Genomic DNA, 26,746 nt, shown 5'->3' on the forward strand with positions numbered 1-26,746 from the left:
CTGGGAAGAGGTCAAAGGTCATCACCAGGGGTCAGTGGATGGAGACAGATCAAAACACTCAAGCCAAGTGATGACAACTCAACATCTCCCATTGCTGAAAAAGACTGTCAGCTATGTGGAAAAGGCTAATAGGTGGATCAGGAGAAACATTTAAAAAAGAAGGGAAGAAAAAATAATGAAAAAATTGAAGCACCAAGATACTGCATCTACAAGTTTTATATATCAAACAACACTTCAATGAAAATATTTTAACACATTAAATCCCATGACTGTACAGATCACAAGCAGAGAGTGGTTATGTTTGGAATGGCAACACACAATCTGTTGACTAAAGTAATGTATGAGACACACATTAATACAGGCTATACTGACTGTCCAGTCTTTGTTTGTTAAACTGAATAATAAAGTCTGTCATTTATACTCTGTCCTGAGGGAAGATGGCATCTCTATACATACACCCACCCACACACCCACCCACACACACACACACACACACATATATATATATATATATATACGTATACATACATACAAACACACACACACACACATATATATATAGTATAGTTTTTTTATACAATGAAAAAAATCCATTGTAAATTGTAGCTTAATTACAAAGTTCATAATACATCGTGCTGCAACGGCCAGTTTGTGCTGCAGTGATCAGAATGTCCATTAAAGCCCATGTTATTCTGGGCTTGCATGTTTTATTGGCACTTGATTCATACAATGAAATTACAAAATAATCGCGGGCTGTAATATAAAGTGTTACCATAGCATGTGCTTGCATTTTAGTTCAAGCAGGAAGACAGTTATAATTGTAATATGTCATCACTTCGTGGCTCCACCCCTCACGTATAATCCAATGATTTCAATTTGTTCATCAGTCAGTGTTTGGCTCTCCTGTCATGCAATGATTGAGGTAATATTTTTTTCAAACCAGTGTTAATGGCATCACAGTTAGGCTTTTTCCACACTGTGAACCTAATGAAACAGAGTGTAACATGAAGCCAGTGTCATAGATTTTGCTTTTGTTCCCAGTGTTTTGGGGACCTGGAGCTAAAATAAACAAAGTATGACGCAGTTCACTTCATTGTTGGTGGTCCCAGCAGTGGTCTGCATTTCATGTTGCCATATAAATCTCAGACTATTCACTTCACTCACTGACCAAACAGCACATAAAAATGACATATTTGATCCCAATATAACCTTTTCCTGGCATATATCTGAAACATATTGGTGTGTAAAATACTGTGAAAACACAAGGAAGTACTTCCCGGTTTGGTTACATGAAGCCTGATGCTACAGGTTGTTAAAATCCACCAGTAGTAATGGCTGATTCTCGATGTGAATAGTTTTATCACCCCAGGTTTCTCAGGGCTGAGCTGATGGCATGTCTCACTACAACACTCTCTGGTTAATACAAGAATTTCAGTGTATTTTATATGCAGCTGCAAATACAGAAGTCCTCTTTTATAGCCAAAAGGAGACCATGCAACACAAAGTTTTTCATGGTATCTCTCTGACTCATTTGAATGTAATGGTGCCGCAGATATTTGTATTTTTTAGAGTAAAGGTTATTCAACAAAGTCTACGAATCAGGCAGGATGAACATTACTTTCCTTACCGCAGGTTACCTGTCCAGTCTCAGTTATCACAGTGATGTACTCCATTTAGCTGCTGACAGTGAAAACCCAGACATAAGCTTCAGGAGTTAGCTTTCTAACCAGCTAAGCAGCTGATGGTGCTTCAATTCAATACAATCAGAGTCTTCAGAAGTCTTTATCCCAGCCAGACAGCTCATCAGGAGGCTCCTCTGTGTCAGGAGGAAACATGTCAAAGTAACTATGATCCATGGGCCCCTTCAGCTGCAGAGAAAAGGAAAATCATGATCAAATCATTGCATTTGTCAGCATGGGATAATTCACAACTTTCTCATTTGCAGAGCTGGATTTCCTGTCAGTGCACATTCCTTATCATGGTTATTTATAAGGCAAAAGTTTACATAAACTTGTCAGGGACAGTTTGGTTTCTTTCATACATTTGGCCACTAAAACAAGAGGTATGTTTGAGGGAGGGAAGGTGAGAAGATGAGAGGTTCAACCTTAAGAAGCCTGTATTTTGTGTGGTGGTAGCATGATGCTGTGGGGCTGGTTTGCTACCTGTGGAATTGGTGCATTGCAGAAAGTGGGCAGATATATGGAGGAGGGAGATCACCTCAGAATTCCTCAGAACAGACGCAAACCATCAGCTAGAAAATTAAATCTGGGTGTTCCAGCAAAATAATGACCATAAACCCGGGGTGGGGAACCTTCTTTCTATCAAGGGCAATTTAAATTTTCCTTCAAGGGCCATACTGCCTCCCAGAAACTTTTCATCGCAGGGCATATGGAGGGTCACTGGGGATTGGGCAGCACCTGAAAAGCTTATTATACAAGGGGGGTGTTCACTTGGGTGGGGCGTGCAAATGTATCATGGTGGCCTTCGGCCCCCCTTTGCAGCAACCCTGGCCATACAAAATTTTTGAACAAATATATCACAGGTATCTGATGTCAGATGGTAGTGATGATGATGATGATGTTTTCCATTAAATTTTGTGACGGATATACTGGAGAGTACGAGAGTACTAGCAGTTGATCACAATCTGATAAACTTGTGAATTCTATTAAACAGAAATGTTGTTTCTACAGATGTGCTGTGGGAATGTCTGCCTGTGCTTATTCACAGCTGAGAAACAAAGGTCATACTCTCACCTCTCTCCTCAGTGGAGACAGCACCTTGTGATGCCTCAGACCCCCCCAGTTGAAGCCCTGGAACCACCTACAAAACAAACAAACAAACAGAAAAATCGCAATTGGACTTGAAACTACAACTTCCATTGTGCTCTGTGAAAAGTGATATTCGACCACGTCACTGTTGGATTAAGGATTTCAGAACAACTTTCTAATCCAAATACAAGCAACGTAGTACCTCAACTAGTTTTAACAACTGTTTAGGAATTACCCAGTTGATGACTGCGTTATGCTTTATGGGTTCAACAGTGTAAAGCTGTGTGGAGTGTCTGCTACTGACATTTTACTGTAACAGGTTATATGATGCACCACAATTGTGGCAAAGATGCAGCAGTCTTGCGGCAGAGAGGAGCATATTTTGAGTGCTACCACTGTACAAATCTCATTTCTGATTCATTCAGGAGAGCTAAATCCATCAATCTAAAGGAGAAACAAACTAGCATTTTCCAACTTCCCAACACATACTGAATATCAAGAGATAACCCCGAAGAAGAATTTGTAGGATGTTCTTGACACTTCTTATATTAATGACCCTTACTCATCACCACAAAGAGCCCAAACAAGACAGAAGGAAGTGTACTTATTCGGTTTTTAGCTTTTCAGCAGCCTGTGTGCTTATATTAGGATTTATCATCTAACAGTGCTAATCTCAGACAACAAGAAAACTAAACCAAGACAACTTTTCCAGCAGTAATCTGTACAAACTTAACAAGTGTTTATTGATGAATAATTACTGTGAGAAGCAAAGAACAGAAACTCAATGGCTGCGTTGATATACTGTAAGACCAGGTGCCTTATATCTACACTGCATCTGCTCAGGCCATGCTGCAGCAGCTGGCCCCACTGGCTTGACAGACAACTTCATCAACAAACATGCCCTTTTGGGATCTGTGTGGAGCTACTGTGGGAAGAACATTTGGGGCTGTATGGGCAGACCACTCTGGGCCCTGTAGCTGTCTTTGTGTATTTTCCCACCTTTGTGATTGTTGATCAGTTTCACCTGTCCATCATTAGTCTTCTCTCTGCAGTGTATTCAAGTCTGTGTTTTCCCCTTACTCCTTGCCAGTCCATCTTAATACCTTGTGTGTCAAGCACTCCAGCTCTTTCCAGTAGTTTCGGATCTTTTCTTTGTTATCCTAGACTGTTCGCGTGTTTGGACTTTTTTCTCTGGATTTGACCTTCGCCTGCCTCACTATCAACTGAGCCTTTTGTTCATTGACATTCTAAAAGAAAAAAGTGTGTTTTCCTTCCCCTCTGTCTCCTGTCTGTCTCGTCCCTGTCTGTCTTGTGTGTGTGTCTAACTGCAGGGTGTGGATAGCAGGTCTGGTGCAGCCTCCTCCTCTCCTGAGCACACCTGACACCAATCACTTGCTGCCACAGTTTCAAAGCAACGGCCTTAGATTTTTGAGGATGGGCACAATAAATTTATACTTCGAATTCTTCCATCAACACTAGGCCAGCTTCATATGTTGTCTGTAGCCTACATCCTTACAGATATATTTAAAAAAGGAATAGCCCAGTACTATTTTTGCAATTTTCTGTCCTGGTCCTGTTTCCGTCTTGTATCGTTTTATTATTATTATTATTTCTGGAGTTTTTCTATTTGCACTATTTCCCTTCTATGTTATTGTGCTCCTTTCCCAGCCTGTTTTCCCCTCCACACCTGCCATGCATCAAGTCTCATTGGCCCTGCTCTCAGGCTATTCCCCAGCCAATCAGCTCCTACCCGCTCCTCCTTCCCACTCATGTGTTACCCATTCCCTCATCAGCTCCTCAGTACATTACTGGTCTCAGTCATTCATTCCCTGTCAGTTTCTTTGTCACTGTGTTGCTTAACATCAGTGCTTTCGAACTTAATTCCCGATCTCATGATCTTGTAAGCCTAAAATCTTATTTTTGTGCATAAATTGATTGGCACAAGCTCTGCCTCCAGTGTCTGCATTTGGGTTCTAACACAGCAATGCAAGTATTGGACTTCTGTGCCACTAACTACTAATAACAAGTTATGTAATTTATTACCAGGTAGCAATTGAAGGGGACAGGACAAGATACAGCAGGGACACACAGAGGTCATCCTGCCCATAGCGCCTCATCTGGGCCGCATGTACCATGCTGCCATCTTGCAATCTAGCAAGGACAAACCAGCATCCTCGCCAGCAACACACAATACACCTCTATTTATAGCATCAGCAATAACATTAAAAATTGGGATTAAATCACAGAAAAATTCTGAATAGTGATATAAAAATTCCTAGGTTGTGCAACTGTTTAATTGTTTTAAACTCAATCTAAAAATGTTCAAAAGGAATGAATACTCAGATCTTTTGCAAAGTAACTTACTTGTGTTTCTTGATGTCAATGATGCCATTCTTTTTGTTTCCCAGCCTCTCTACAGGGTTTAACCTGAGATGAAAAAAAAATTCTATTGGTTTAAAGTCAGTTTAGTGACCCTTTAAAAAAGGAAGCTGAACCACAACTCACTAGATGTCTAACATGTGGCTTAATAAACTCAGTAACAACACCCAAACACAATGACCTGCTGCCACATTTGAGATGAATGGAGATACGACTCTGTGTGACAACACCGCAACATAACCATCCAGTCATTGTTCTCAGAGATAGTGTCTGGTATGCTCCACACCACAAAATTACACAGTGATTCACTGATACAGATGAACAGTCACTAAGCAGTATTCTCATATCTGATCGCGGTTTTTGATTCACCGTACTTGCAGAGTCTCCTGATGAGGTCATCTGGACGCTTGCCTATTTTCTTAGGGAAGTCCACCTTCTCAATACCGTGGAGGACCATTGTATAAATCTTTATGGGATCTGAGCCAGCAAAGGGTGGGCTGGAAGAGAAAAAGGATTTCATGGTAATTGCAGAGGTAAAAATCCAGACTACACTGCTCAAAGGAAGAGTTTACTGTTTTGGGAAATATGTTTATTTGCCTTCTGTCTGCAAATAAGATTAGATGATCAGTATCAATCTCACTTGCATATTTTTGGCCTTTGATCAGAGCGAGGAAAGCTGTTTCTGCCTGATTCCAGTCATATGCTAAGCTAAGCTAACCACGTCCTGACTCCTGATTGATCATCTCATCTCACTATCTGAAACAAAGCACATATGTGTATTTCCCAAAATGCTGAAATAGTCCTTTATAAACAAAGTGCAATGCTACATGATTTGATAAGCTGCAGTACAGGTGTCCACATCTGGTAAACAAAAAACTAGTCTTACACAACATGTTCAAACTAAGTAGCACCTGAATAGGACTCATGGTTGTGAAAGGCAAATGACTTTACGGTTTACTTCTCCGGAAGTACAAATCTGAATGGTAAAAGATTTTATCTTACTGACTTACTTTCCAGTAAGAAGTTCAAATACGAGGATTCCCAAGGACCAGCAATCAGCTCCAAAATCATGGCCCTTGTTCATAATGACCTCTGGGGCCACGTACTCAGGAGTCCCACAGAATGTCCAGGTCTTCTTTCCAAGGCCAATCTTTTTAGCAAAGCCAAAGTCTGCCTGAGGAAATACAGAGGAATTAGGAATATATGTTAAAATGTAATGCAGATACAGAATGAATAACACATAAAGGACATCGCTCTAACAAATATTTGTTAACAAGTGGCTTACCATTTTGACATAACCCTGAGCATCTAGTAGAAGGTTTTCAGGTTTCAGGTCTCTGTAGACGATGCCCATAGTGTGGAGGTAATCAAAGGCCTCTAAGACACAGCCAGTACAAAATCTGGCTGTGGGATCATCAAAACAACTCCTGGTATTTTACAAAGAGATCAACAAATTAATGGCATAATGTATCCTGTGAATATAAACAGAGCAGACTAATGGATGGTTTATGAAGGCACATCAGGCGTAAAAGATTTATTATTATTTATATTTATTGGACATCAATAGTAGATGGATAACAGGAAACAATGTCCCCAGGCAGATTCAAGTTCATGTTTGGTGTCTTAACCCCTAAAACACTGGGGCACCCCAGGGTGTACTTAATGTTCAGCAGACGCACATGGCAATCACATGTGTTTGGTTGGTTGTGTTTGGTAACAATGACACAATTCTGGGGAAAACTGTTGTGAAATGGGGTTGAGCTATTTTGTATGCCCATCCACAGTCAGATGACCTTCATTCTTAATAGCATTGTTTAGTCCCTCTGACAGAATGAATGTCACCACTGGTCCTTTAGACCAATCTTGAGTAACATTGTCTACCAAGAGGTATCCCACATGCAGTTAGGTAAGATCTCACACTGAATATGCATTTCCATCCACATGCTTTTATGCACATTTTGAATTTGTGCATAAAATGCAAGAAGCTAAAAGCAAATACTGCAAAATTTTTTTAATGCTAAGTTGGAAACCTAAATACAACACGGTGTAATGGAGACAAACAGAATAAATCATGATGTACATGAAGCAGTTGATTTAAGAAACCACTAAAGCAACCACCCCACGAAATAGACAAAAACATGTGATCTGTGTGACATGGTAAAAATACAGCAAGTTTCCTGAAATGAATATATTAAACAAACAGAAATGTCATATTTCCATCCTGTTTTTCCACATGGTTTTCACTCATTTCAGTTTTGACTGGTGCTCTTTTAAGAAAGTCATCTTTCTTAATTCTTCTGTCTTACAGATTTTCTGGAAATTTGGTTAAAATTCACACTGTTTGGATGGAAATGTGACTTATTGTATAAAAGGTGGTAGCTTTATTTCTTCCTGCACTGTTCTGGTCAGTTGTAACTAGAGGTAGATTGCTTGAAAATACCACATTACTCAGGTCTTTATTGACTTTTCTGCTCTCTTACTGAGCAGATGCTTTCCTGCTCGCTCTACGCGAGGATCTACAATACTTCAAAAAATAAATAAATCGCAGGGACTTTAATTTATGAATGACAGATCTCTACCACCATAGTTTTAAGCACTTTTATTACATCTTCGGCACTGCGCGAGTGTGACCTCCTGACATGCTGCCTTGGATGTGTCTTAATGCCATTGGATCAGCTGTTGAGGCTCCCAAACTAGCCTTCCCCAGTAATGTTTCTTACAAGCACAGCACTGGCGGCAGAACGAGAGCATCTACTCCAGCCAGGACTTGGTCTGATGTGATCCGCCGCAAGGCAAATCAAGCAACAAATCAAATAAGAGAACACCAACAGTCACTCTTCCACCCAAACTCTCATTGCAAAACAGGTTTGAACCACTGAGCCTAAAAAAGGAAAGGTGTGACTTTACTAACTATGCTGAACCCAGGGAAACTAATCACACCACAAACTCAAGGCTGACCAAAACCCAAGAAATAGAACCAAAGCCACTGTTTGACCAAGGGTCAGAAGAAATACTACTAAACACTAGACACCATTCTGATTGGGAATTGGGGAACAAGCACCTAAAAATGGCTGAAAATCAATCTATGGGTAATGCATCTGTGAGGGAGCTAACAGTGTTGCTGCCAGTTTTCCTGTCTACACATCCATGTAACAACAAGGCTATCATTCACACTGGTCCTTTTGAATTCTGTGAAAGGAAACTGGCTCTGAGGTCCTGAAAAAAGACTTTTGGCTACTACTGGAGAAACTGATCGATCTGAACTGATGTGAACTGATCAGTTACAACATGCATTCACATCAGGACCCATTCCAATCCTGAACAGGACTACTGGTGTGGCAACACTGATAGAGGCTTGTCCTCCAAATTATACTTTTTATCAGTCACTCAGTCAGACAGAACATGTAAGTAGGTATTGCAGCCATTTTTTCTACACAGTTAGTAATGACACTGTCTACACTTACAGACATTATTTAAAGTTTTTTTTAGATCCTAAAGTGGACTGATGTTTGCTCGGGTCCTTAAACAGGATTTGTAGGGAATTGTCCTAAATAAGCCTTGCTGCATTTTCAATTCAATTCAATATTCCTTTATTAGTCCCGCGAGGGGAAATTCCAGAAAAATAGCCTAAGAAAATGGAAATGCTAAATTCAGCTTTAAAGAGAAACTGAACTGTAGATGTAAATCTTGTTTTTGCTGAACCTCAACTTGTAAACTTACTGCAGTCATGTAGAAATGTACTCCAGAGTATGTTGCATGTACACTGTGACCTCACTGTTGGTAGTGGTTAGAGATGCAACAGACTTGAAACTGTCAACTGTTCTTACTGCAAGTTACTGTTTAAGTATCAATTCCTGGATGTTTTTATTTGTAGTTGTTATACATGTAGCAAAAAGACCTACACTCACATGTCCCGCAGCACAGTCCACAGCTCTCCACCAAGACATGCCTCCAGCAGCATGTAGATGAACTTATCATCCCGAAATGTTCGGAATAACCTGAGATACACGCACAGACAGCCAAGAGATGCTTTGTTAGCTACTGCGTTTCATTTAAAACACAAAGTAAGTCACTTGCTAACATAGTAACAATAACAAAACATAAATTTATGAAAGGAAATTAAATTAAGACCCCTTAATATAAATAATGATAGTGCCTGGTAATATGCTGTACATTGGTAGCGCAAGTCATTACACTTTCTATTAAGAAACAGCACTCTTCTTATAGTGGTATTGATGCCTTGTATTGGTCATACAATACTGAAAACATTATAATAGTAATAGTCACATACCCCAAACATGCCTGCGGTACACTCTATTTGGCCTATAAAGGACCACCAAAAAGTGAGGTATTGCAGACTACAATTGCTGATGCTGCATCTCTTCAGAGAAAAAGACTTTTAATGCAGGCTATAAAATATCTCACTCTCTAAACTTTACAACCCATGAGCACTGAAACTTCTAACAATTCTTAGAATTCATTTAACACTGAGACCCCATAAAAAAGCCTCTGAACTGATGAGAAAGACACATCACATTTTGGCTGAACTTTTCTCTTTGAATGACTGCTTGCACAAGGCCTTTTCCTTTAAAGTTATAGTCCAAATAAATCTCAGTGTAGTAGTCAGCAGCATTCCCAGAGCAGGTTCCTTAGCAACTCCACTGAGAAACCAACACACTAACCAGCCCCCATTTTATCCTCTCCTTAAGGAATAGACAGATTTGTGACAGATTGATCTTTTGGCGAACTTATCCATTCTCAAGCATCTCTTGCTCAACATCTAAATGGTTCCTCCATCTTAGATTACAGAAAACAACACAATATTTGACCATATAATATTGTGGTTCTTTAGAAATATCCCCTAGCTCTTTGTGAATCAAAGAAACCTGACTGTGTTATGTTGTGTGTGGCTCACACCTGACAATAAATGGTGAGTTTGTTTGCTGAAGGATGTTTTTCTCAGAGTAGATATGCTCCTGCTGTCTGGTGTCCACAATGTGCTTCTTCTTAATGCACTTCAGAGCAAACGTGATGTCCTCGTCCTTCAGTTTTACCTGAGAAAAAAACAGAGAAGAGGTCACTGAGCAAAGGCCCTTGAGGTACACCAGAAACATATACAGCAGCATAACCGGTATGTATGTGTGACAAAAACTTGGGAAATGCATAATATCCAGTTGTTTCAAAACACGCCTTTGAATAAGTTGCGGAGCAACATAATAATGATGGTGTAGGAACAGCACCAGATCATGCAGGGCAGAGTGACTGCAATCTGCTGCCTGCTCCAACACTCTCTGCTCCAGTGACTGACAGTCAGCCACCTTTGAACCCGATGACCGTACAGTCTCCTCTACTGCTGTCCTTTGTGTTGACTCTTGCTGCTCTCGCTTGCTGGTTGCAGTCAGCAGCCCAGCAGGAGAGACTCTCAATGGTGTGCTGGGATTTTATACCTGAACTATGAGCAGGACACTTTGACTTTCTCTGACTGTGTGGAAATATGTTTTCACGCCACAGATGATGAAGGAAGGCATTAAAACTCGAGTCTTAAAGGTAAAACATGAGACTCATGCAGGCTGATATTGATTGACAGGTAGTATATATGAAAAAAAGGGAACAAATAGTCGAATCTTCACATTGAACAGCCAAGTCCAATTTGACTGACATAATTCTGAGTCGGGAGTAGCCGTACTTTTCACTGATTTGAACAAGACATAAAACATTAGCAATAAATTAAATCCAGCTAACTAATTCCCAGCATAATGTGGGGCTGAGTGATGAAAGGTGATGGTTGGGGCATTATAGTGTTGTTTCAGCTCACCAGCTCCACTCGTCCAAAACCTCCCATGCCCAGTGTAGCTATGATCTCAAGCTCCTGGAAAGGCTTGTGGTGGGACAGGAGAGCAATCCTTTCCCTCAGCCTCCTCAGCTCCTGGGCTTCTGCAGAGTCAATCTGAGGTGAGTGGGGCCTGAGAGAGGAATAACAAGGGACATATGATTTGGAAATGAAAAGTGGAAATGCAGTAATGACTATATGATATCCAATAAGCCACCATACCTTATTTACATCTTACAGGGATTTATACAGCAGTTGTGTCATTCTGTCATTGTGCACTTACAGGGCATTTCTCCTCTCATCACTCCTGGAAAGCTCTTCTACATATTCCTTCAGGTAAGCCTGAAGCTCCTCGTAAGTTCCCACCATTTGGTTGAAATTGCTGAAGAGGAGGAGGCAAAGAAAGAGTCTAAAATCATACCTTTACCCACAGAGACCCAATCAAAGACCCCTGTGCTGAGTAACATACTTAAGAAGATACTTTTAACACTAGATTACACTGGCCTAGACAAAATGATGTGAGTAGAAATTGACTACTTTCAAAAGGACAGTATGCTTATAGACCAGGGCTCTCTACTAGCACTGCATCAGTTGACTCATCAATGGTTAACACATACTGTCTGGATGACAGGAAGGAAGCGGGGGCTGTGCTCTTGGATTTTACTGTAGCATTTGATGTCTTTGGCCACAGTATTGTCACTGCCAAGCTTAAATGTTGTGGTTTTCACTTTGCACTCCTGCATGGATGAAGAGTTACCTCTGGCAGAGCACAGCAAGTATTTTTCAATGGCAGTTTTTCTGACACAAAAAATATCTTGTGGTGTTCCACATCGGAATTGTTTGGGTCCACTTTTAAATTTCAGTTTCAATTAATGATTAACCATTTCTTGTTACAAACTGCTGATGTAGTTATGTATTCAGATTACTCAAGTCTGTTCTGTGTTTCACCAACATTGATAGAGCTGAGAGAGGACCTACATATTGAGTTGCATACACTACTAAATGAATGAGAATGAACAAATTAGTGCTGAACATTGTGAAAAACTGAATGTATTGTATTTGGTAGTAGGAATCTTGTTATTTCACTTAGATTGTAGACAGGATATTGAGCAGGTCACAAAGACCAAATTATTGTGTTGGTGTTATAATGGAAAATTTACTCTCTTGTTCTGATTGGATTGATCACATTGTTTCCATGATGGGTAGTGGCAGTGCAGTTTGAGGGAAATTTTCTGCAAATGTTCACGCTTCTGTGCTGATGTAACATATGATGCTCCTGAGAAACACGTAAAGCAAAAAACTTCAGGCTGCACAGAACAGAGCAGCTAAATGAGTTCCTTCCATGCTAATGTGTCTGAGATGCACTAATGACTATTGTGGAGGCTGAATTTAAATGCAGTCTATTCATGCAAAATATAATTTGCAATAATAAATCACATGTATTTTGTGAAAAACTAGTATATGCTTGTTTTTGTCATACATATAATACATTTCAAGTGAGCATTGGTTGTCAGGGGCCTGTTCCAGAAAGCAGGTTTAACAAATTTAGGACCGAGCCCAGAACTCTGAGCTGACCAACATGGAAAATTCAGAGTTTGTTCAATCTGAGTTGATGAATGAACAAAGACATACTGACATACAATGTAGGTCCAATACCATGGCATCAGATAAATAAAAGGCACAGTCTCAAAATTACGTTACAACTGAGTGCAAATTCTTTGACATCTATTTACATATAAATCTTGGCAGCACTCCATGACAGTATTTCAAGCTGCAGTGATACAGTCACTGAAATTATGTGAAAATAAGGGACTATATGGTCCCTATAAATATATATATCAAAAAATTACTTTCGAATCCAATTTAGCCCAGTTTTAAAAATAACCTAATCTACAATTTGATAACTATGACAGTAATGTTCCCATCATGAGAAATATGAGCTGATTATTCTTAATCAGTGTCTCTTGTGTCTCAAGCTTTTTATTTAAACCAAGATTACTACAGTAATGTCCAATAAACAGTGCAGTGGGGACCTGTTCTGACAGCTTCTTATTACTGTGTACAGAGTCACTGTGAGCTACTCACTCTCTGTCCACCACCAAGCAGTGGGTGTCATTCTCATTGCAGATGATGTTGGCTGAGCGAACGTCTTCACTGGAAACATACATGTACATTTCAGTCAAACAAACACAATACAACCCTACATGCACTCATAGTGACATCTGCAGTGTGACTGAAGAAGCCTTTGCAAGCACACAAGCGTGATATTCTTCTATATGCACGCCTCTGTGCTGAAGGTGTTGAGTATGTTGAAGATATCGAGGATGTTGAGTTCATGTCATATGCAAGTATTACCTCAGAAAACTTGTGTAATTGCAGAATTGCAACTGTATGAGGATAAAAAATACTTTGTATTGACAATCTGGGTGGAATAACCTTGGATGGCAGACTTTGGCTAATCCTTGTGCCTCCATATACAAATTGGATATATTAGAGCTTTCAAAAAAATCTGAGAATCCCATTTATAAGTACGACTTTGATGCTGATGTGAACTGTCATGGAGACCACAACCAGGATTTTCCCCCTCAAGTGGTAAAGTCCAGCACTGACCATGTGACCATGTGACCTTATTTTACTGGTTGTGTCAATTGAAGACACACTGGACAAGACACAGCAGTGCAGATTAACCAGCATTTATAACGAGTGTAAATGTAGTGTTAACAACATTACCATGAACAAACAGTGGAGTTAATCCCTCCCTTCCTTTATTTACATCATACAATACATAGCTAAAGAAAACCAAAAATCAGTTAAATCCAATATGTAGCTGTGTGTCTGTAAAAAGTGATGCATTTTCATGAAGCTGTTTGTACCTGATGAGAGCTTTCTCTCCAAAGTAGTCTCCAACTCCCAATGTCTTGATTTCCTGTGGTTCAGCAAACCCCTCTGTGCTCTGAGTGACTATGACCTACAGATAGAAAACATTAGAATGTCTGTGGTTGTTTGATCATTGTAAGCATGAGATTGAGACAATTATTCTCTCACTGTTGGACCTATTGTAAGTCTGTCAGTATGTACGTTTTGGATCATGTGTATGGATTTGGTTTTGACCTAAAAACATCAACCAAATTACATTCAGCCAAACTAATTTGGCAGCAACAAATATTAGATTTCAGAGACCAGATTTTATCTACCAAAAGACATATGTCATTCTGTCTGTCTCTCTGTCCTGAGATCAGACTGTTAAAGGACAATGGAGGAAGGTTCATGGTCAATACCTTGAACCTCTAGGTCATCTGAAGTTGATGTTATTTTGGACTTGATATTTGACTTGAGACAAAAACCCAAACTACTGTCTTAATTAATTGTAATCTGTTGACACAGAAGCTATGGGTTAGAATTGTGGACTTGAACATGTGCTTGGGCCATGACAGATGACATTTTTCAAGTCCCTGGCAACTCAAGTAGAGACAGGAATGCAGATTGAGAAAAGCTTCTTGGTTTATATTATTCAGACTCTAACCCCTTGTTTCAGCCTCCAACCAAATATTTTGCTTCCAGTAAGATAATATTAAGGCTTTAAGACGGCATGTTTGGCAAGACTGTCCAGATATCTCACCTCTCCTTTTGCAATAATAAAGAATGTGTTCCCTTCTTCACCCTCTCGAATAATATGCTCCCCTTTTTCAAAGTGGTCCTGAAAAGACAAAGGGTCATTCTCCTGTCCACTTAGATATAATCTGAAACTATTTAGAATGACATACTGTACAGAACTGGACAAAATGCATAATGATTATAAAGAAAAAAGAAATATAGTGAAGTGGGAAATACTCACCACTTCAAGACAATCAACAATCTTGGCTAGTTTCTCTTCAGGCAATCCTTGCAGCAGAGACACACTTATAGAGAAAAACATATTCACATTCATTACAGTACGTTTTTTGTTTTGGATATTTAATAGTTTTCACTTTGTTATTATGGGTTACTGAGTATAGATTGATGGGTAAACTCATCCATTTATAGTTAAATCTACGACACAATAAAGTGTGCAAAAACTGAAGGGGTCTGAATATTTTGTGAGGCCACTGTGTCCACGTTATAATAATATGGGTTGAATATGGGTTTATGTGTACAACAAGCAGGCATTGGCTTAAAAACAAACAGGCAGGCAGAGCAGGCTCCTCAGGGGGAAAAAAAGTGCGCTAACAGCAGGGTTTTTACTGCATCGAGGATATAAAGGCAGTCTGTTTTGTTCTGTGGTGCTTCAACCATATATGTTGCCAAGAGTGTTTTTTATTAATGTACTACTGCCAACTGTGTAGCAATCTGCACAGGCCTAGAACTCAGACTTGAACCTTGCCTGTATCTGCACCTTTAAGACTTGACCCAACTGAACCTGAAAGTCAAAGCTACAGTTATGCTTTATTTCATTACTGAGTGTTAGCTAACCAGGCTCATCCTAAACATTAGCTACATTATTTTGCTGTCTCCATTGTATAAATCTTTGCAATACACTCTTACACTAGTACATGCCTTACACAATTATATCAAGCTGTATTCACAATAAGGTCCTGTAGCTGTACAAAATCAACTCATGTCCAATTACAACCTGGATTCCAAACAAGTTGTGACACTGAATGTCCATGTTCTAATATCCTTTATATGGTAACATGTTTCACAGAGTGGTGAACCCCGCTTCATCCTCTCTTTTGAACGACTGAGCCTTTCCAAGATGCCCCTTTGATATCCAATCATGACACTATAATCTGTCACCAATGAACCTGTTTACCTGTGAAATGTTCCAAACGGGGCAACAAAAGACTTTCCCAGTCTTTTGTTGCCCTGTTCCAACTAAAACATTAAATATATTGGCTTTGTACTGTTTTCAATTGACTCTATGTCAAAAAGGATCAGGATTATCACATTCTGTTTTACTTATGTTTTACACAGCATCCCAACTTATTTGGAATTGGGAAAGTCATGTAAAATAACTCAAATCCTTTGGGGGGATGGTTGGTAAAAAAGAGAAAATAAGCTCATTAGTAATACGTTGCGAGAAGAAACTATTATTTACATTTGCACACTTACCTGTAATAACCCACATGTTGAGAGAACACACACAGAGCCTTTCAGTTGTGTTTGTACCTGCGCAGAAAGCTGAAGTGCTCCTCATGTCTGGCCTGTGTGGTCTGCATCATAATGGTCTGGAATGTCTGACGGTCTAGTGCCCACATGTGAGACTGGGACACAGCTGGATGAGAGTGGAACTATTAGCAGTCATTCAACCCATTGCTTTATCATCACTGCAGATGACATTTAAGGGTCCTTCTAAACAAACTGGGTTATTTTATATTATTTTATGGTACACAGCGATTCATATTTTCCCCACTAGATACGACACTGATTACTAAACAAATACTTTAGCAAATGAATTATCTAAGATTTCAAATCTCTTTTTCTTTATTTAATGTCATCTCAGAGAGTAGTGCTTCTATAACATTCTCCATCAAGTAGTACCACTATCACATTTTCCATTTAATATTAATTCAACCATATAGGATGCTATATGATGCAAGCCTGTAACCATGAAAACATCAGCATACCCATATGTATATATTAGAAATGGATGAGTAGTTTGAAAGTATATCTAAAAACTCCCACTGTGAATACTACGTCAGAAAATATCAGCTCATGTATCATACAGCCGACAGGTGTCTTGCACCTGATATGTATACTGTTGCCATTGTGGGAGTCTTCAGTTTCCCCTCTTTTTTCCCCATTGTGTCGTTGTGTTTCCCTTCCCTCTATCTCCTGTCTGTCTCTCCCCTGTTTGTCATGTCGAGTTTGCTGCACTGCAGGGTGTAACTGACAGCTTGGGTCCGGCCTCCTCTCCCCCTGAGCACAGCTGCTCTCTATCAAGCAATCAAGACTCACCTGCTGCCACAGTATATAAGCACTGGTGTCTCATTCAGTATTTGTCAAATTGTCAGTTCAGTACCTTTTGTCCATCTATGTTTTGCCTGTCTGCTCCCTGCCTTCCTGACTCATATTTTTTGTGCTCAGGTGCCTAAACTCCACCTGTCTCATGTTCATGCCTTGCCCTGTCTGCATCTCCAGTAAGGATTGGATTTGACAGTCCTCTGGCTGCTCCTCCTCTGAGATCCCAGAGTTCTGTGATTCTTCAAGATTCCTCTATTTGCACATTCTCCAAAGATTTATTAAACCTATGAAGTTTCTCTGGTCTCCTGTCCTCTCTGTCTGAGTGTGGCATTTTAGGTCCTTTAAAATGACCAGATTGTAACAGTCATACACACACAGCATCATACACACCAAAGCACCAGAGAGTGTGTGCAGATATGTAATCCCAAAGGTGAGACACATTAAACAACAGGACTGATTTGGTCTTATTTAAGGGATTTGCTGCTGTTATCACTCACCTTTAACAGTGGCTGTCCTCTTACAGTTATACAGTATGGCCAGTTCTCCAAAAGCTGTTCCAGGACGCATCTCCCCCAGTAGCTTCCCATTCTGGATGACCTCCACCAAACCCTCTACAGTGAGGAACACACAGCATACTCATTTTGTCATCTAAATGTTCATTGGATATGTGTGTTTTGGAAGATGTTTGTCACATGATCAGATCTTTTTCCATCTATTTTTAAGCAGCTTGTAGATGTTTGGGTTGCAGTGGCACCAGGCTATCTAATGTAGGTCTGATGTCCCTCTCCTCCAGCTCTTCCTTTTTGTGCAAAGTCACAGTCATTCTACTTGAAGTGCCTTTGGATGTCTTAGCTTCTCATTTCTAAGCCTCTGACGCAAACTTATTTCAGATTCTTACATCCCGACCTCATTTTTCCAGTCATTACCCAAAACTTAAAACCATAGGATTTGGGTGTAGATCTGGTTAATTGAGGTCTTCACTTTCAGGCTTTACTCCATGACAGAATGACACAACTATGAGTTGATTACCGAGTTGGCCTTCCAGGCACAGACCCTAGGGTTAGGCTTCCTAATTGAATATTTCTTGCTGAAAAGTCAAACGTCTCCAGCTTTAGACATGATGACAACATTTGACTGTGCCCCCTCTAGATGCTACTGGATAGGATGGATGGCTTTTATGCCTCTGTCCCAGGGGGTACATTGCCTCACAACAGTCATGCACTGTATCACTGCTGCACCAATCCATCTGTCAATATCCTGGCCCATTTTACCCTCACTCATGAACAAAACCATGACTAACTCACTCACAACCTGAAAGGAGACATCCACAGTCCATCATGAATTTAGGTATAAAGTTCATTTGGTAGACACAGAAAGTTAACTGCTTATAATAATAATTTTAGCCTTCTTTAATGAATACTCAAACCAGGTTTTCGGTGCAACTATCATCACAATAGAGAAAAATGGCATGTGTAAGTGATGAAAGAAAGACTTCATTAAATCATGCTTTGTGTTGATTTTTAGAGTTACCTCAGTTATACAATTACTCTTCCTAAACTTAGTTTCTATACCAAATGTTGTTGTAAAATATACAAAATCACAAAATTGACAGAAGAATGTGCATTCAGAGCTTTCTGCACATTCTGTTGAGCTCACCTGCCAGTACATAGAGGTAGTTTCCAGGTTCCCCCTCCTGGATTACCAGCTGTCCCTCGGTGTAAACCTTCTCATACATACAGTCTACCATCTCCCTCATGTGCTGTGGCTCCAGCCTCTTCAGAAAGTCATTGTTCATGATGGCATCATTGATAAGCTTCTTGGTACTGGGAGAGAAGGAAGATACAGAAACAAATGAAGGCAAAGTCAGAGTCAGTTTTACTTATATAGCCCAAGATCAGAAATCAAATTTGCCCCAAGCAGCTTTATAATCTGCACAGCATGCAATATACTCTGTTTCTTACACCTAAAAAGTCACTTCTAATTCTGAAGGTCAAAGGTCATGTTGGACCAAGAAATCAGTGTTTCCTCAGTGTGCAGAGTTAAGAGCACTGTTGGAAATCACTGATATAAAAAGCTTTGAGTCAAATTGAGAATTTTCATGGAGTAATTAATCTATTTGACATAGTGCACACTTGGAAAGTTGAGGAAATATGAGATAACCTTTTGGTAATTATACTCCAAAGGGAGGTCATAACAGGGTAGTGTTGCCATAGGCTGTGCAGGAATATGCCCAATGGAGTCTAGGCACTGGTGGTGGTGGTATAGGGGTGAAGAGGCATGGTTGAAGGACCCATCGGTGCTGCTTGTGATCAAAAGGACAATTGGTGGGGGAGCACTCATCATTCTGACACCGCGACAGCAGCAGAGAAAGGACCCATCTGCTCACTGAATCAGAGTCAGAATCAGAATTTGCTTTTTTATGTGTGCACATACAAGGAACTTGACTTTGGTTAAACATTGCACTCAGTGTCCATGTATAGGAAAGAAGACATACAGCTCAATGAGGACACAGAGGTTTTGCCAAAATCTGATTGGAAAGGCAAAGTGAATAGAGTAAGCGTGAAGATGAAGATATATTCAGTTAGCTGTACATGAGTCTGTATGCTAACAAATAAAGGCTATTGATTAGCTCCAAAAGCCAGCTATCGCCTGTGGCCTTCTCAGTCCATTAAGACTAGGAAGTGATGCCACGAGGTACTAGAAAGTTAACAAAAGATTAAAGCAGATATTTGGAAGGTAGGTCATGGCAAAGTTTAACAATCAGCTTTTCAAGGTTGTCAGACTGGGCTTACTGGAAGCAATGCTTTACATGGTGTCTGAAGTAGTGGAGGAGGAAGAGAATTTATAGGTCAGTGCTCTGATCTACTGTATGCAATGGGGCCAGAGACAGAACAATAATTTATTTTCGGAAAAAAAGAAGGAGCTAACAAGTATGTTGATGTATTGAAAAAAACTTGATGACCTTCATCTCCAAACACAATGAGATATTGGAAAATGCCAGAGTCAGTAGTAGCCTTCAACAGGCAGCTATACAAGTTGTAGGAAAATTGTGATTTTGGATCTCAGAAAGAACAAATCAGGGACACAATAGTTATCAGATAGATAGATAGATAGATAGATAGATAGATAAGACGATATTGATCCCACACGGGGAAATTTAGTCGTTATAGCCAGCAAGTTACAAAAGGCAAGCACAGTGGCATAAAGAGGTCAAAAGAAAAATACTGAAGTATATCTGATATCTGACTCTGAGAACACCCACGGATATGGCATGATATTCTGTGCTGGTACAACAACAACATGCAGAGGACATAATTAAAGTGGATCACATAGATAGAAAATAATCAGGAGGATCAAGAGCATGTCGCCCGAACGAAAATAAGGAAACAAACAGATGTTTTTGATGGGGGCACAGCCACGTTGAAAGAGAGCATTGGCCAGACAAATTCCAAATGGGCAATAATGTAAAAAATAGAAAATACAAATAATAATAATAATAATAATAATAATAATAGAAAATAGAAACTTTGGTGCTTTCTGTATCAAAAACATAGGAAGACCACTTAGTCCTATGTTTGGTCATAACAATACCACCACTGAAACTAGCCAATGGGAAGCCAGTGCTATGGAAATTAGATTCAGGTTAGACACCTCTCTCATGAATGAAGCCAGTTTTGGTAGCCTGAAAACAAAGCTACTAACAATAACTAGACTGTACAGCTCAGGGATATCAGTGGCCAACAGAGGGCAAACTATTCTAAAGGTCCTCAGACTAGAATCTCAGCCATCACTAATATTGAACCACAAACCAATGTGACGGAACTGAAACATCATCCTGCAGCCCTTGAATGAGCTATTGAAGTCAGATAGAGAATGGGTCTGGGGACTTCAACAAGGCAAGGCTCACAAAGAGGTAAAGGCCATGCTGTCTTCCACTTCCATGCTGGAATGCTTCAATCCAAAGCGACCTAGAGTCAACTGTAACACCAGCAGCTATGGCGTCGGTGGAGTATTACTCCAAGGCCATGATGGATGACTGACGCCATTGGCATTTTGTTCAAGGATCTTGACTGATGCTTAAAAGTGATCAGCACAGACTGAAAAAGAATGGCTGACAGGTGTTTGGGCATCAGAGCGTTTCTACAATTATCTGTGTGGGTTAGAGTTGAGGACAGGTCACAAGACACTGGTATCCTAAGGACACCACTTAGATGTCTGAGACTGCTTATCAGGTAGATGAAATTCAATCCTGTCGCTGTTTATATGCCAGGAAAATGCCTTCCCGTGGCATTCAAAAAACAAAAAAACAAAAAACACAGAGTATATGTGGATGCTGTTAAAGAAAATTAGATATTGAGAAAATAGCTGAATAAATCAAGAGGGAAGCTGGGAAGGATGGTGAACTGCAGAGCATGCTGTGCCATGTAAAACGTGCTAAAAGTATATGGGCAACAATACGACTGTTCTCTGAGTGGGGCCACCTCAGTGAATCAAGTGGCCGGCTAAAGGGTGGCAACTGGATGCCACTAAATCCTGCACATTGGACCTTTAACAAAAAGTTGGAATTGATGGCCTTAACAATGTGAGGACAGATATATTTAACAAATCTCTTGTGGTATTTTCCATAAATCTATCTATCTATCTATGTAGATACTTTTGCCAGGCTCATCAGTTCCTGTTTTCTTCATATTGTGTATTTATATAGTAAGTATTTGAATGGCCTTCTGTATGCTTTCTATAATACTGTACTGTACTGTATGATACCAGGGCTAATTTCTAAAAAGAATTATGGTGTTCCTTTCACGTCTCCTACATGCTTCATGTCAACCAACCCCTGGAGTTAGTGTTACTTAACTTGCTAGTTATAGCTGATAAAAGTTGCCAGTTATAGTTTTCTAAAAATGAGTAGCTGCTACCTCTATTTGAAATCAAGGGATATTGTTTCAAAAATGACCATGAATGATCTTATCATTGTAAAATATGTGCCATACTAGAAAAGAAAACTTGAAAAATCTTATACTTAATTATTTCTCACAGTGCCGTCCCCAGGTGTCTTTTTAATCATTATGTGCATTGTTAAAAAGACAACAACACAATTATACATTTGAGGAAAAAAGATCTGTTATGCCAAGTCTTGCTTGACTTGTTCAAAAGCTATTACGTTCTCCTTGTATGCGTGTTGCCCAATAATCAAGATGATGGCAAGATGGGACAGCAAGCCCATCAATGTGCAGAATTTAGTGTCATTTAGCGGTGAGGTTGCAGATTGCAAGTGAATACACCTCACGTCACCATCCCCTATTGGTGGCTGCCAAAAACGTGAATTATACACTAATGAAAACATCACTATGAATATTCCATTCCTACTTATAATTTCCTTATCGGATTTAAACCTGAATACCCAGAAGAGGAAGGACCTTTAACTGGATGCTAGAATTTGTCTTATTTTCAGACATGATTGCTAGACCAATACAGTCTTGCAAATTTGGGTCCAAGGTTCAAGACACTGCATTAATGTCTGCAGTTTCAATTTATTCAGCAGATTTTACTGAGCATGTATTTGTCTGCGTCCCTGATTACCACATCACACAGATGATATGCTAGTGCATTCAGTGGAAAGAAGAGCACTGAATGGGTCTGAGAGTAGTAGGCAAGGGAGGCAGCATAGGTTGTGTAATTGAAGCCCATAATGACCCGGACGCTGCATTTAGATCCCATCGCCTTTTGTTTCCCTCCATTTCTTTCTATTATCCTGCCATGCTAATACAGCCTTTCAGATGTGGGGGCTATTACAAAAGCTTGCCAGAGCTGTCTCAATCTCCTGCCAGTAATATTCTGTTTGAGTTGATCAAGCTGATTGAATGACCATTTTAATTTTTTGGTTGATTGTAGAACTTATTGCTTTTCTTTGATATAATACATATTTTTCTAGTTTAGTCAGAGGTGATGGTTTTGTTTAACATTTTCTTTAGTCTCAGTAGTATTTTTTCTCCTCACTAGCATTTATGATTAGTGGTTTTGCAAAGAAATGTCAGGTGCTGTGGTAGAGTTCTGCTTGATGCTGCCTGGCTATTGCCACATGTGAGGCAGATTTTCTGCTACAGTTGAGTTGCAAATTAGTTGTAACTATGTCTTAGTCTCAGCAATTATAATTACTGGTTTGTACAGAGAGTCAGATCCTGCTTGATGCTGATCAGCTATTGCCAGATGTGTGGCAGATTTGCTGCTCAAGCTGAATTGCAAATTAGATGTAAATATGTTAGTCTCAGATTACCGAGCTTTCTGTTTAAATTAGCATTGTTTACCTTGTGTTTGCATGCATTTGTGCTCCATTTTGTTTTTTGTTCTTGTGAATGCCAGGTAAGGTTATCCACAACTCCATGTAAATACAAATGCACTTTAAAAAAGGACTGCTAAATTTGCCTGTCATCAAGTCAGTTTGTTATATTGCCATTTTAATTTCAACTGACACCTAGCCTTACTTATCATTTTGTTTTACTTCATTCACTGTGATTATATTTCAGGCAATGTTGGTTTCAGAGGGCAATTTTGTCTCATCATATCATGACCAAGTAGTCGCAAGTAATGCATCAATTCTCCCATTTCTCCCATCATCATTTCATCATTTTCAGTTATATATTAGCAGCAGTTAACATTTTGGTTTATAACTCAAATTCTCACATTTCCACAATTATTGTTATTACAATAATTTAATCTATGCTCTCCTGCATGTTCTGTACTGGTGTGATTTAGTCTGAAAATGCAAATGATTTAAAAAGTATATTGTAGTGTTTTTGATTTGAATTACTCAGGCAACCATTTATATTTTTAGCCGAAAAGATCCAATTGCCTGCATCAGCATACACAATATCAACCTGGAAATGGGGACCAAGATTTTCACAGTTGAAATTGTAATGGAGGACAAATGTCACAGTAACCCAGGACACCTTACAACATCCCACCAAAAGCACCAGTGTATCGCAATACTTCTCTCTCTGAGAGCTTCTATGAACTTCTATGATGCTAGTTGATAATTATGACTTCTGCATCACATAATTCTGAAACTAGTCTGATCCCTGCATAATGTGTACAAACCAGGACACACTATGGGCTTGGCATGTTCATTTGTGAGAATCGCCCCCATTGGGAGTAGTGGTCACTTATGTAATCCACTGCAACTGGCATGAACTTAAGTTTTTACAGCTGCAGTACCTTTCAATTTTACAGACGGTGAGTTTCACATTCAAAACACAGATTTTGATTGGAGTGTCCCTTTAACTTACTATGAGTCTTTGCGGATGGCCTTTGCAATAGAGATGTGAGCTGCTCTGAACCCTCCACAGAAGTTCTCTGAGGTGGGTTCCGCAGAGACACCCTCTTTTGCTTTGAGCCTGCGGTGGACCTCCACCGCCACCCTGTGGAACCGGCTGGGGCCCTGGTTGATGACACTGAAGCGACGGTGGCTGTGGTGGCAGAGGGCTGGCGGAGAACAACCCAGGCTGTTGTTGTAGCCAATAGCATCCTGGAGCTTGTCAATCTGGGAGATCTTGGCCTCCAGCTCCCTCTGGAGATACTGTAACTGAAGCTCCTGGGCTCGAAACTCTTGGTCCCGACGTACCAGCTCTGCCTCTAGGTGGTTAATTCGCAGTCTGAAGATCAGAATTGGTTCAATCACTAAATACAAATAAAGGCAGTCTCACAAATCACTACACAAACTCAGTCTTCACTACAAGACACAAGTACAAAAAACAAACATCTTGCAAGAAATGTTGAGCTTGACCATGCTGGACAAATCAATAAATTATGGGAAAAGTTTAGATGGAAATATGACCTTCAAAACGCTATAACCTTGAAAGCAACTATTTGAACTTAGTGTCATTTATATGATAATACACATATATCTGCTATGGCTACCTACATTTACTGCCCCACTGGATTGATAGCTAGTTTCATCTCATTGCTTTGGCGCACTTCCCATTTTCCTGCCAAGAGCCAGTATCAGTGTTGTTTGACGACGACATGATTGGTCATGGTACAACACACAAAACCCGAACCATAGCACTGGCAGATCAGATTTATTTTGCCTCAGAAATCAGAAACTGAACTTGGTGCCAGTTCCAGAGCAGCCTCCATATTTTTCCAATTCAAAACACAATACCAAAAGATCAATGACAGCCCACCATTGATAAGGCATCAGAAATATTCGCGATGGTGTCTGAGTGAAGGAAGAATCTGTTTATCATGTCACCCTACTTGAATTGATTCATGTTTAAACAAGTTCCTTATTGAACCTCTTCACACCACAAGAAGACAAGTGAACTTCACGTGTTGCCCCATTTCAGCAATTGAGGTTAAGCCTACAAACCAAATGCAGACACTTCTGCAAAAAATGACAATATGGGTTGTCTGTGCAAGCGGCTTATCACGACCCATATTTTTATTATCTTTAGGTGACGACCTCTAGTGGCCATAGTATAACAGGCGCAAAGGAGGAAGGTGATGTTCTATAAAGAGCAACAAAGCCCAGCAAACATTTCAATGTTGAAAAAAAGTTGACGTCAACATTCTTTTGTTTAGGTAAGAGGATGTGTTGACCATATGACAAACTGCATCTTATTTTTAATAACTTCATTTTTTTTTCACTGTGAAAATGGAATTCATTGTTTGAGTCAAGTTCTAGCCAATAGAAACTGTGTTTGGGACTTGTCCAATTTGTTACATCTCAGACTGACATTAAAGATTGATAATTAGATATATTAGCCATTTAAATACACAAGTACATAGATGCTGAGGGCGTGTCCTCCACCATGCCTTCAGTGCCTGCTGCCCCTTAAAGGGGCCTTTCTGTGTGGAGTTTGCATGTTCTCCCCGTGTTCACCTGGGGGTATCCTCCATAAAAAAAGAAACCCCCTCTAAAAAACATGCATGAAGATCACCACCTGACCAATGGTGACGAAGAAGAAACTGGGTCCCCGGGCGCCAGTTGGCTGGCAGCCCACCGCTCCTGGTCTGCCACGGAGGAAGGACAGACCAGGATGGGTCAAAAGCGGAGGAAGAATTTCACCAAAAGCATGCCGTGCATGTAGCATGTAGTGTGACGAATAAAGGATGTCTTTCTTTCTAATACAAGTACACTTAGTAATCATACAGAGGAATATGGATATGGACTATAGATGAACTGGCTATACCATATACCGTCATATTTATCCTATTCAATTCAAGGAACTTCATTCATCCTCAATTGGGCAAAGTATAGCAGTAGACACACACATACAAACACATACCTATATATTGAAATATACATACTAATCTCAATAATAATACAGTGGTAAATTTATTCATTAGGTTTGATTCTAACCTGAGGATGTCTGTGTCCAGGGCAGGGGGATTTGTGTGGATGGAGGCCAGGCAGCTGTTCTCCTCAGCCCGTGGGGCTTTTATCGAACCGTTGCCCATGGCCAAGCATTGGCTGGCCACCATAGGAATGGCCCTCAGGTCAAACTCACTGTGATGATTCTCTGAGAGGAAACTCTGCAACTGGGCAAGGTGCTCTTTCTTCTTTAATTTCTTTAATGCTAAATGTTCTACAGAATTGAAAATGACAAGCATTATTCATCTAGGTGTGAGTTTGTTTGCCTGACTGGCAATGTGTGACAGTCAATTATGATTCTTTGTATGAAATATAACAATATCAATATGACAGCAACAACATCATAATAACGTCAGATATCTTGTTTCAGGTTGACATATCCTGCCAAAAACTGCTTGAATCATCCTTTACACACGTTACTTACTCTGTGCTCATGAGTGAACAAAATGTCACACATTA

At 39.9% G+C, this 26,746-nt stretch overlaps 1 protein-coding gene across 1 annotated transcript; it reads right to left on the reverse strand.

Annotated features, from left to right (window-relative positions):
• Window positions 1-1,554: 1,554 nt before the first annotated feature.
• Window positions 1,555-26,397, reverse strand: prkg2l (protein kinase cGMP-dependent 2, like). Its single transcript, XM_076743262.1, has 19 exons — window positions 26,276-26,397; window positions 24,201-24,566; window positions 18,574-18,740; window positions 17,415-17,528; window positions 16,123-16,228; window positions 14,813-14,876; window positions 14,597-14,674; window positions 13,851-13,945; window positions 13,063-13,131; window positions 11,261-11,359; window positions 10,963-11,110; window positions 10,065-10,201; window positions 9,056-9,145; window positions 6,433-6,574; window positions 6,158-6,321; window positions 5,522-5,644; window positions 5,133-5,195; window positions 2,754-2,820; window positions 1,555-1,868 (listed from the first exon to the last, which is right to left on the reverse strand). The coding sequence occupies exons 1-19, from the start codon at window positions 26,395-26,397 to the stop codon at window positions 1,773-1,775; spliced, it is 2,310 nt and encodes a 769-aa protein (XP_076599377.1). The 3' UTR covers window positions 1,555-1,772.
• Between the last annotated feature and the right edge of the window lie 349 nt (window positions 26,398-26,746).

Source organism: Chaetodon auriga, chromosome 11, assembly GCF_051107435.1.
Source record: "Chaetodon auriga isolate fChaAug3 chromosome 11, fChaAug3.hap1, whole genome shotgun sequence".
NCBI classification, from domain to species: domain Eukaryota; kingdom Metazoa; phylum Chordata; class Actinopteri; order Chaetodontiformes; family Chaetodontidae; genus Chaetodon; species Chaetodon auriga.

Coding starts and splice junctions, on each gene's coding strand:
- prkg2l (XM_076743262.1), bottom strand. CDS start 26,397: ATGGTGGCCAGCCAATGCTTGGCCATGGGCAACGGTTCGATAAAAGCC. Junction 11,111..11,260: donor GATGAGAGGAGAAATGCCCT/GTAAGTGCACAA, acceptor TTCCTCTCTCAG/GCCCCACTCACCTCAGATTG. Junction 2,821..5,132: donor ATTGACATCAAGAAACACAA/GTAAGTTACTTT, acceptor TTTGTTTTGTAG/GTGGTTCCAGGGCTTCAACT.